Below are 11,735 nucleotides of genomic sequence, written 5' to 3' on the forward strand. Positions count from 1 at the left end.
GGGGAGGGCCTCACTGTTCTCCCAGAGTAGCCCATACTTATTTGGGCCTCACTGGGCCAAGGAGGGAGGTGACTAGGCAGGAACCAGGAGCATGTTTCAAGCCATGTGGCCCTGACTCCTTTCTGACGGGTGTGAATACGAGGTTTAGTTCTAGATGTGTGTCCTGGGAGGAGCCTTGGGATCTTTCTCCTCTTGTCAGGTGAAGCAGGATTCTGCAAACAGAGCTGGAAGGAAGTCCATCGATGCCATTAAGGCTCTTGTCTCTCAAATAAGGAAACTGAGGCACAGGTTGCTGATTAACCCATCCGGTGGTCCCCTAGGTAGAACTGGCCCTCGGTGAAATGTCGCTGGGGAGAGTGAAGGAGATAGGAGGCAGGGACACTGCAGAGTCACCTCATCAACCCGTGCACCTGTGTCCCTGTGGTGGCAGCGGCCTCCACAGGGTCACAATCAAGAAACTTTGGCTTAATTGATTGAAGAGAAAGAGAGACAGGAAGAGAAGCTTGCAAAGACCGACCAGGGCTTCTAGGTTTTTCTGCAGAGAAAGAAACTACCATAAGGTGGTCCTTCTCCCTCAATGCCTTTTCATTGTGTGGGGTAGGGTAGGGAGAGAATGGTATGACAGACAAGCAGACAGACACACAGACGCAGACAGTGTACAGGGGACGGAACTAGCACCTTGGCCTTTCTGGACAAGTTCTCTTCACCACAGAGCTATACCCCAGGCCCTGTAATCTCCTGACCCCACCTTCCCCCAAGTCCTCTGTGAAAACAGGTGGAGTTTAGACGTGGCGTCTCAGAAGACATGACACTTCTGTGTGGACCTCGGAGAAGATGGGGTATCTAGTTTTCATGGCTGAAGGAGGAGGGGAGGGGTCTGTCCCTCAGAGGGTCTTATTTGACTCCTGCATAGACTTTGGTGGCTCTGACCCAGCCGGGAGCAGAGAGGCAGGGTAGCATAGTGTATTCCCCGTTCCCCTTTACCCCTTGAGGGTTTGTTCTTGTGGGAAGTGGTCTGCCTGCAGGTGCCTCTGAGGTGTGACTAAAGCCCCACAGAGAACAAACAAATCATAATGAAACCAAATCTGTGTGTTTGGTTCCTGTCTTTAGCCTCCCTCCCCTGTGTGTTTGGTAAATAACATAAAATGAAACCACTTCTCAGTGACCTGTGTAAGGTTTCAGGCTGTGTTTGCAGGCTGGCCTTGACCTTGTTTGTAGTAGTGGACTCCCAGAGTCTTGGAAGGACGGTGCCTAGTTGTTATGCCATGCTGGGGAATTGAACCCAGGGCCAGGTATTAATCATTCTTCAACAGTACCCAGCCTGCTGGTGACGATGGCACTGAGTTGTGTTTATGCCATTTTGTCCCCATCTATTCCCAGCCCCGAGGTTTCGTCTTTTTGCCCATGTAATGTTTAACAGCTTCTAACCCTGAGTTTCCCGAGTTTGTTCTGGGCCAAGAGCTTCCCCAAGACAAGCTGACCACAATGAAAAGCCGAGAGAAGGGCCACACATAGTGGTACATGCTCGTAACGCCAGTGTTTGGAAGGCTGAGACAAGAGGATTACACTGAGTTCAAGGCTACTTTAGCTACAGAGCAAGCACAAGGCTAATTGTAGAAGATAGAAGGTAGAGAACGAGGGGAAGCGGAGGAGGAGGGTGGAGGAAGAGAAGGAGAAAACTCTTACAGTGTACCTTTAAAACAAAAAGTCAGCCCTGGTAGTGCATTTCTATAATCTCAGCACTGGAGAAGCAGGCAGCCGGCTAAGTGTATGCTGGAGAGCACCCAGGGTTACCCAGTGAGTTCCAGGCCTGTGTGAATTACAATGTCAGGCCCTGCCTCAAACATAACATGATGAAACAAATAAACCAACCCCTCCCCCAAACAAACAAACAAACAAAACATCAATCAATCAAAGGGAAAACCCTGAGACAGCAAAACCCTTGGCGTGGCCACACAGTGAACTAGAAAAACCCAAGCTATGGAGGAGCAGCTGGTACCCCAGCCCTATGTCCTGTGGCATAGACTCTCTGCTGCTCATCAACTGGTGTGGCCCTAATAGAGGGTCTGGGGCTCTGGAGAGCATGTGGTGGCTGCTCACTGCACCCCCGTGGCCTGTGTCTATGAGTGTCCTCAGTCTGATGGGGGTCTCCATACCTCGTGTGACCTGAGGCACACACTGGAAGTCTCAGTACACTCGTGGGTGGGCCTGGGTGCTGTGGGCAGGGAGATATTTCCAGTAGGTGGCTCAGGTTTGTATCTTTGCTCGTTGGCTGGCTTGGGTTTTTTTGTTTGTTTGTTTGTTTTTGTGTTTGAATGGAACTTGGGCTCTCCCGCAGGCTTGGAAAGCCCTCCGGGCCACAGCCAAGCCTGTCTAGACTCTGACACCTCTGTGATAATCACTGTTATGAATGTACTTATGTCAGACTGAGGGGAATTGCTGGGTCTTGGACTAATGCAGTTCCTTCAACTCTAGAACGATCTGCCAAAGTGTTCTCAGGTGTCTTTCTGTTATTACTATAATATGGGGATTCTCATCCATACAGATACTCAGTAAATTGGTAGGATTCTGTATGCGTTCTCAATTAAAAAAAAAAAACAATTCTTACTGAGCTGAGACTGCATCTCAGTGATAGAGGACATCCTTAGGATGCCCAACGCCCTGGGTTTGAGCCCCCAAACTCCAACTAATAAATAACAACAACAACAACAACAATGCCGGGCAGTGGTGGCGCATGCCTTTAATCCCAGCACTTGGGAGGCAGAGGCAGGTGGATTTCTGAGTTCGAGGCCAGCCTGGTCTACAGAGTGAGTTCCAGAACAGCCAGGGCTACACAGAGAAACCCTGTCTCGAAAAACAACAACAACAACACACACACACACACACACACACACTCACTTAAAAATTACTCTGGCTAGTTCCTTAACAACTATAAAGGTCATACTTAGTAGGGAAACAGTGAAGGGGTCCATTAAAACCACGAGCAAGACAGTGATAGCTACTCTCATTTCTAAGCATCAATCTGAAGATCGGAGCCCAAAAATCAGACAATAGAAAGAAAGAACCTCAGTCAGCTGCAGAGTTCTTGCCTAACATACAGGAGGCACTGGGTTCCTCTCCACTGTGACAAATAAACTAATAAGTAAGTCAATAAAAAGAATAAAACTAAGGAAGAAAGGAAGGGGGCCAGGGAGAACCAGAAAAATACGTTTTAAAAAAGAAGAATTCATTAGCAGGTGTGGAGAGATGGCTCCGTGGTTATGAGCACCTACAGATCTTGCAGAGGACAGATTTTTGCAGATTTTTGCAGAGCACCCACATTGGGTTAAACGCAGCCACCTATAACTCCAGCTCCAGGGCCTCCAAGGGCACCTGCACTTACGTGCACATCCATCCCCATGATCATAACTTAAAAATCTGTATCCTTAGCAAAGGGCTGGGAAGGACTTTCGCTGGTAGAATACTTGCCTAGCATGCCTGAGTCTTAAATTCAATCCCAGGCACCACATGACACCTGCATGATTGGAGGGGCGAGGGCAAGGAGTTCAAGTTAAGAGTCATCCTTGGCTACACAGTGAGTATGAACCCAGCCTGTAATATATGGTGGGTGGGGGGCAGGGAGTGACAGTGGCAGAGCCAGAGCCTGGGGTTTGGGGGGAGAGACAGAAATAGAAAGAGACAAAGGGCAGACAGACAGACAGACACACGCACACAGAAACAGAGACACAGAAAGTATAATATCATTGATAGAGATTCCATTTGTACCTAACAAAAAGCAATGGATTTAGAAATGGAAGCCACCTAAGGACTGTTATAAATAATAAAGAGAATCCACAAGGGAAGCGACGTTGGACGGCAGAAAGTAAAACAAACAATTTGCAATGAGCGACACAAGCAACAGTTAAGCAGGCCTGTGGATTAAAGACCCCCCTTTACAGGGACCCAGGGATTCACTGGACAGGTTACACACAGACACATACATCTAATTAAAAATAAAATAAATCTTTATAAAGAGAGGAAACCCACCTTGTAGTGTGTTGTCAAGATAGCCCTTCCTGTCTAATCATGCTTGCTAATGTCAGAAAAGAGAGATATGCCTAGCCTGCAGGAGGCCTTAGGTCCATCCCCAACAAATAGCCAAATCACCTACGGAGGCATCTCAATTGCCGCCCCACTCAGAGCAGCGATAAGGTCTAATTGCAAAGAGGCAAGCTAAGTGTCAGAGTAAACAAGTGGACCTCCAGGACTTCCAGAAGAACAACGTCTGGCTGCCTCCTGGGAGGGGACCCTGGGCGGGAGAGACTTTTCACTGGACTGCTTAAAGTATAAAATTGAGGGCATGTGAACACAGAAGGGTGAAAATTTCATACGGTTCCATCCCTAGACAAAGAGCTACACACGGCCAATGACTGCTGGGATGGGGAGAGGTAGCCTTTGCCAGGGTGAGCCCTCTCAGTGGATGCTCAGACCATTTTTACACACAAACAACAAAAGCAGGGTCAACAGTTACATATGTGTGTGTGTGAGAGAGAGAGTGTGTATGTGTGAGTGAGTGTGAGTGAGCGTTAGTGTGTGTAAGTGTGAATGTGTAAGAGAGTGTGTGAGTGTATATGTGTATGAGTGTGTATGTGAGAGTGTGAGTGTGTAACAGGGTGTGTGAATGTGTGTGAGTATGTGTGTGTGTTTGAGTGTATGTGAGTGTGAGTGTGTGAATATGTGTGTGTGTGCCTGCCTGTGTGTTGAGTGTGCATGTGTTGTGTGTATGAGTGAGTGTGTGAGAGTGTGAGTGTGTGTGAGTGTGTGTGAGTGTGTGCATGTAACAAATAATCTAAGAGAAAAGAGGTCATCAACCTGAAAGTGGTGAGAAGAGTAGAGAGGGGCTTGAAGGAGGGTAACTGCGAAGGGAGGGAGGAAGAGGGGGAAAAAAAGAAAACAAATGACAGATGTTGATACAGATGTGGACAAAAAGGAGCCTTAACCACTGCTGGAGAGAACGTGAACCAGCCCAATATGGAGGAAGGAAGATCCCCAGGTGACTCAGTTGGACCCTTCCTGAGTATTTGCCCAAAGCACTCCAGGTTGACTCACTTGTGACCGGTGTTTATCGTGGCTCTATTCACAGCAGCAGAGTCAGGGGAGCCACCCAGATGTCTCACACAGAGGTACAGAAATGGAGTAAGTGGCGTACATACACCACAGCTTTCTGCTGGTGTGAAGGATGAAGCCGCGATGCTGGCAGGAAAGTGGACACTCCTGGAGGTAACCGTGGTGAAGGAAGTACGTGAACCTCCGAAACAGTTCTCATGCATTTCCTCCCATTTTTGGCTCCCAGACTGTATGTGGGTCCAGCAGTTGATATTCATATATTGTGAGACTAGAGCTGTCTGGGGTTATAAGGCCACCTGTGCTCGCTCTCTTTCTCTTTCAAATTCTGTCACCCAGGGCTGCCTCCACCCAGCCACTGTTCTCTGTCCATGGCAAGACTGTCAGCCGCTATTCCAGGTGGTGATCTCAGAAAGTTCTACCTGGCCTTGACCGCTCCAGCAGTCCTGTTTTCCTCCATTCTCCCCCCTCTTCTCTGCTCCTTCATTTACCAACATGCACAGCCTCCTTGTCCTATCCTGAGGGTCCTTCAGTGCACAGCCAGATTCCCAGTGCCTAGCTCCAGGCATCCTCTGAGATCTGCTCCCCTCTAACAACTGCCTCAGACTGTGTCCCCCATGACGTTGACTCTGAGACCACAAGGCAAGGGCCCATTCAGTGGGAAAGGGAAGGAGAGAAAGGAGAAGGTGGAGGGGGTGCAAGAGGGATGTTTTCAATATGTAGTATATGCATGCTCAAAAGCTTCAAAACGTTGAAATATGGATCAGTGAGGTCCGTTGGTGGGTAATGGCACTTGATACCAAGCCTGACAACCAGACTTCAATTCCTAGGACTAACATGGTGGGAGGAGAGACCCAACTCGTTTGTTTTGAGACAGGGTTTTTCTGTGTAGCCTTGTCGTTCCTGGAACTCACTCTGTAGACCAGGCTGGTCTTGAACTCACAGAGTTCCACCTGCTTCCGGCATTCAAGTGCTGAGTTTAAAGGCGTGTGCCACCATAGCCCCCATGGGAACCAGAGTGTGGTAGGGAATACCAGGCCTCCTTCTTACCTTAGCCATGATTGCCCGCATGATTGGGGCATTACCCACCCCTGGGTCCTTACACTGGCCTCGAGCCAAGAAAGGCCTCGTGTCAGGAGCTGCCGGCTTCATTCCAGGGCCCCTCTCTCCTGATCTGGGGGCTGCCTTCCAATCTCAGGCCTGACCTGGGTCAGACCCAGGCAGGAGTGGTGAGGAAGACAGCTGCTCTTCTGCATAACAAAGGGTGGCCCTGCTGGAGAGCCAGGGGACACTGCGACAACAACTCTTACAATCCACTGTGGTGTCTTCTATCCCCCCCCCCCCACTAAGATTGTCAGAATCTGCAAATAAAACCTCTAGATATTGGTGTAATGCAAATCCCAGGTGAACAATGACTGATATATTAGTGTAATCGAGTCCCAAATTCCATACGGATTTTATTTAGCAGCCCTACCCCTGACAGCTTGCTCAGTTTTATTTCTCCAGTATTTAATTCTTCAACCAGCTCACAAATCCACACTCTGGGTATCCCAGATGTGTCTTGGAGAAGGCTTAGTATACTCCTGGGTGTAGCCACACACCCCTGTCCCTACCCTACCCACACACCCTGTCCCCACCTCAGATACACACCCCCGTCCCCACACCTGGGCAGGACTTGGCAGAAAATGATTGGAGACGTGGAAAGCCCTACGTGGGCACAGATCTTAACTATGTTGCCCCTGTCTGAGCTGCTGTTCTCTGGCTCCGAGATTGGGATGGGGTAGATTTTCAACTCTAATCCCCCTACAGCAAGAAAGGGAAAGGAAGGGCTCCTTATTGGCCAGTCCCAGGCTTTGCAACCAAGGAAGGTCCCCCAACCCTCAAAGTGGAGCAGCTTGACTCTTATCAGTCCTAGAAAAGTCTTTTGCACACCTGGGCAGTAAGTCAGTTGGAGAGCCTAGGTGTTGATTGACATGTAGTTCTCTCCAGGGTTTGGAAGCAGCCATGGACAAGACTACAGGTGCACATTCCAGACACTGGGAACAGGCATCCAGCAGAGAACGAGACCTCCACATCTTCTCCAGGACCCACCTCCCAACCCATGCTGGGATTGAATTTAGGGCTTCACGTGTGCAGGGCCGGTGTTCTACCACTGAGCTATTACCACCCCCCACCCTGATGTCCTAGTTGGTCAGACACCCTTAAGTCAATGGTGAAGTATATGGCTATCAGACAGTGGTGACCAGATGTTCCCAGTCCAGACAGGCCTTTGTGTCCTTTCTAGACAGCCCCTCCTCAGGGCTCAGGGGCTTGTTTCATGCTGAGCTCCCAGGAGGTCCCAGGGGTGTGACCTCTCTCCTTCCTCCCTGCCCCCCACCCCAGGACCAGCTATAAAGCCGTTCGGTAGCAGCCCTCTGCAGACTCAAGATTGTTTCAGGACACCTCAGGGACACACACACCCACAGCTCCTCTTCCCGGACTGCACCATGCCATCCCTGTGGCTCTGTGGGGCATTCTGGGCACTGTCCCTGGTTAGCCTCGGGGAAGCCCTGACTGGAGAGCAGGTTCTGGGCAGCCTACTGCAACAGCTGCAGCTTGATCAACCGCCAGTCTTGGACAAGGCTGAGGTGGAAGGGATGGTCATCCCCTCACATGTGAGGGCCCAGTATGTGGCCCTGCTACAGCACAGCCATGCCAGCCGCTCACGAGGCAAGAGGTTCAGCCAGAACTTTCGAGGTGAGCCCTTCGCCTGTTGTCCTTGGCCTCTAGGAAAGGCAGACTGATCACGCCTTCCTTCCACCTGTGGTGTGAATGAGCCCTTGCCTTGTGGTGCTCAGAGTCAACGTCATGGGGGACACAGTCTGTGGCAGTCGTTAGAGGGGAGCAGATCTCAGAGGGTGCCTGGGGCTGGGCACTGGGGATCTGGCTGTGCACTGAAGGACCCTCAGGATAGGACAAGGGGGGCTATGCATGTTGGTAAATGAAGGAGCAGGGAAGAGGGGGGAGAATGGAGGAAAACAGGACTGCTGGAGCGGTCAAGGCCAGGTAGAACTTTCTGAGATCACCACCTGGAAGAGCGGCTGACAGTCTTGCCATGGACAGAGAACAGTGGCTGGGTGGAGGCAGCCCTGGGTGACAGAATTTGGAAGAGAGAGAGAGAGAGAGAGAGAGAGAGAGAGAGAGAGAGAGAGAGAGAGAGAGAGAGCGAGCACACAGGTATGCAGCTGTCAAGTAGCAAGGGCCTGCATGGTGGTGCAGCCATTTCCAGCTGGAAACAGCTCTCCTGGGCACAACTACATCCACAAACTTATTGTCCTATGGTACCTAGGCCTGGAGACATAGGATGCTGGTTCTGAACAGACAGGCTATGGAGATGGCAGCTGAGAATAGGTGTAGCTGGCCTCTCAGGTAACCACCCTGCTATCCAGAGAGCACACTGGCCAGAGCCATTTAGGAAGGTGACAATGTCCTGAACATTTGCCCCAGGGTTCAACAGTCCTGATAAAGATGTTCAAAGACTCCTGTTCCATTCAGTGGTACCCCTCCCTCACAAGAGCATCTGTCTCTTAAGAAAGGAACAGTTTGGGCTGGAGAGATGGCTCAGTGGTTAAGAGCATTTGACTGCTCTTCCGAAGGTCCTGAGTTCAAATCCCAGCAACCACATGGTGGCTCACAACCACCCATAATGAGATCTGACGCCCTCTTCTGGTGTGTCTGAAGACAGTTACAGTGTATTTACATAAAATAAATATAAATAAATCATTAAAAAGAGAGAGAGAGGAAGGCACAGTTCCACAGTGACCCTGGGCTTTTTTTCTCTAGTCTCTGCAGCCTGACTTTGTACCACTCTCCCCATCCTCTCCCAAAACCTTCCAAAAAGAAGCCAGCATTGCTGTGCTCTTGAACCCCACCAGCTCCTTCCTTGCACAGGGTTCCAAAGTCACCACTAAGGATGGAAGAGACAATTAAAAAAAAAAAAAGAACCCCACTGATTGTTTTAGCCTTCAGGACCTCATTGCAAACTTTACAGTTCCTGGATAGAGAGACTTCTTTTTCACGTTTTGTTCGTGGGACCTCCTGCTCACAATTCTCCCTGAGGATTAATTACTAAGGAGTCTTGGCCGTTGGCCTTGGGTCTTGCCTCCCGGATGTATCTGGTACCTGTAGAGGTCCGGCTGACTCTGTCCTTGTTTCCAGAGGTGGCAGGTAGGTTCCTGGTGTCAGACGCCTCCACTCACCTGCTAGTGTTCGGCATGGAGCAGCGGCTGCCGCCTAACAGCGAGCTGGTGCAGGCCGTGCTGCGGCTTTTCCAGGAGCCTGTGCCCAGAACAGCTCTCCGGAGGCAAAAGAGGCTGTCCCCACACAGCGCACGAGCTCGGGTCACCATTGAATGGCTGCGCTTCCGCGACGACGGCTCCAACCGCACTGCCCTTATCGATTCTAGGTATAGCCTCTCTCTCTCTCTCTCTCTCTCTCTCTCTCTCTCTCTCTCTCTCTCTCTCTCTCTCCCTCTCCCTCTCTCCCTCCCTCCCTCCCTCCTTCCCTCTCCCTCTCTCTCTTCCCCTCCATCCGTCCCTCCTTCCCTCTCTCTCTTCCTCCCTCCCTCCCTCCTTCTCTCTCCCTCCCTCCCTCTCCCTCTCCCCCTCCTTCCCTCCCTCCCTCCCTCTCTCTCTGTGGGGTGGGAGAGTTGGGAAGTCGGTCCTGCAGGGGGAGGGGAGCAGCAGATGATAGCGTGGGTACCTGACGGGACAGACTCCTCCAGGGTCCCCCTAACAGCCTGCCAGTGCCCTCGCCTGACGCGCCCTGCTGTGTCTCAGGCTCGTGTCCATCCTCGAGAGCGGCTGGAAGGCCTTCGACGTGACGGAGGCCGTGAACTTCTGGCAGCAGCTGAGCCGGCCGAGGCAGCCGCTGCTGCTCCAGGTGTCGGTGCAGAGGGAGCCTCTGGGACCGGGGACCTGGGGCGCACACAAGTTGGTCCGGTTCGCGGCGCAGGGGACACCGGACGGCAAGGGGCAGGGCGAGCCACAGCTGGAGCTGCACACGCTGGACCTCAAGGACTACGGGTAGGAACCGTGGGTTAAGTAGATAAGCGAAATCGAGAGACAAATGGGGAATTTGACTTAACTGTGAAATGACAAAGTTTCAGAATGGGAGAATATTTAGAAAAGGCTTCCTCTGACTGTCAGGAAGCTCCCAGTAAATAGTATTTATTTTTTAGTTCTTAGCTGACCATCCCCACATAAATATCCAATATTCAGTTGTTTCCTTTGCTGTGGCAGTGGGCTTGAAATCTAGGCCAGAAAAACTCCTGATAAGCCACACACCCAGCCCAGTTCTTCAATACCCGCAGAGCTAGATCCTAAGTCTCTCCCAGATGTGGCGATCTCAGCCAAGTCTCAGCGGACTTCTGGCTTCTCACCCCTGTAGAGCTCAAGGCAACTGCGACCCCGAGGCACCAGTGACTGAAGGCACCCGATGCTGTCGCCAGGAGATGTACCTGGACCTGCAGGGGATGGAGTGGGCCGAGAACTGGATCCTAGAACCGCCAGGATTCCTGACTTACGAATGCGTGGGCAGCTGCCTGCAGCTACCGGAGTCCCTGACCAGCAGGTGGCCCTTTCTGGGGCCTCGGCAGTGCGTTGCCTCTGAGATGAGCTCCCTGCCCATGATTGTCAGCATGAAGGAGGATGGCAGGACCAGGCCTCAGGTGGTCAGCCTGCCCAACATGAGGGTACAGACCTGTAGCTGTGTCTCAGATGGGGCGCTCATTCCCAGGAGGCTGGAGCCGTAGGCACAGGGTGTGGCCTCCCCAAGGGTGTGACTTTCCTGCAAATCGGAAGTGCTCATTGTACCGGGAGAGATCGGGATTCTAAATCCCTAATGGGCAAACCTCTCTGTGCTCTTGGCTTCCTCTGAATCAGCCTCATCCCTACATTTTTTCCTTCAAGGAATATGACTCGCTGGCCACTGGAGGTGCTGCCTAGTGGTCTCTGTCCTTCATATTGTTCACTGCACTGTATGTGAAGCACTTACATGTATAGATACTGTAAAGTAAGGACAGGATTCTTAATCGCTATTGTTCCCTTAATCTGTCGCTGAATCTGGGCTGAGTCCCAGTCTCGACTCTAGACCTAAGACACAAGTGTATCAAACATGCCCAACCTAGGTAATACCGGCTTTGCTAGATGTGAATAAAATATGCTTTGTTTTGTAACTTTGTTTCCTTATTTTTTTTTTCCTCTCTCAAGACAGGGTTTCTTTGTGTAGCTCTGGCGTGTTTCTCCATTTTAAACTACATCTGTGTAAACTGAGGCAAGAAAAAGTTCTTAGAAAAGTTCTAAGCTGGCGTTAGGTCAGCTTAACTGGAGAACTAAAGAGCTTGATTTAGCTAAGACTTGATCAAAGTTTCAAACATAAAGGAAGCCAAGACTGATATTCAGTTGGATCCCAGTTGATGGTGTCTGTTTTTCAGAACTGAGATAGAAATGGTTTGCTGTTGAAATTTTGGCTTTTCTGGGCCCAGCAATTGGGGTTTTTATTTCAATTCTAGTTACATTAAGAAAAAATCAGCCAGGCAGTGGTGGTGCACGCCTTTAATCCCAGCACTTGGGAGGCAGAGGCAGGCGGATTTC

General features: G+C 50.7%; 1 protein-coding gene across 2 annotated transcripts; it reads left to right on the top strand.

The window, feature by feature from the left end:
* Nucleotides 1–7,507: 7,507 nt before the first annotated feature.
* Nucleotides 7,508–11,317, top strand: LOC116071432 (left-right determination factor 1). Of its 2 annotated transcripts, XM_031342939.1 has the most exons (5): nt 7,590–7,839; nt 9,301–9,343; nt 9,446–9,547; nt 9,921–10,166; nt 10,531–11,026. In XM_031342939.1, the coding sequence occupies exons 1-5, from the start codon at nt 7,590–7,592 to the stop codon at nt 10,892–10,894; spliced, it is 1,005 nt and encodes a 334-aa protein (XP_031198799.1). In that variant the 3' UTR covers nt 10,895–11,026. The 2 variants fall into 2 exon arrangements, with proteins under 2 accessions (XP_031198793.1, XP_031198799.1); XM_031342933.1 differs by having other exon boundaries at nt 7,508–7,839; nt 9,301–9,547; nt 10,531–11,317.
* The last annotated feature ends 418 nt before the right edge of the window (nt 11,318–11,735 follow it).

This window comes from Mastomys coucha, unplaced genomic scaffold (assembly GCF_008632895.1).
Source record: "Mastomys coucha isolate ucsf_1 unplaced genomic scaffold, UCSF_Mcou_1 pScaffold1, whole genome shotgun sequence".
Classification (NCBI taxonomy): domain Eukaryota; kingdom Metazoa; phylum Chordata; class Mammalia; order Rodentia; family Muridae; genus Mastomys; species Mastomys coucha.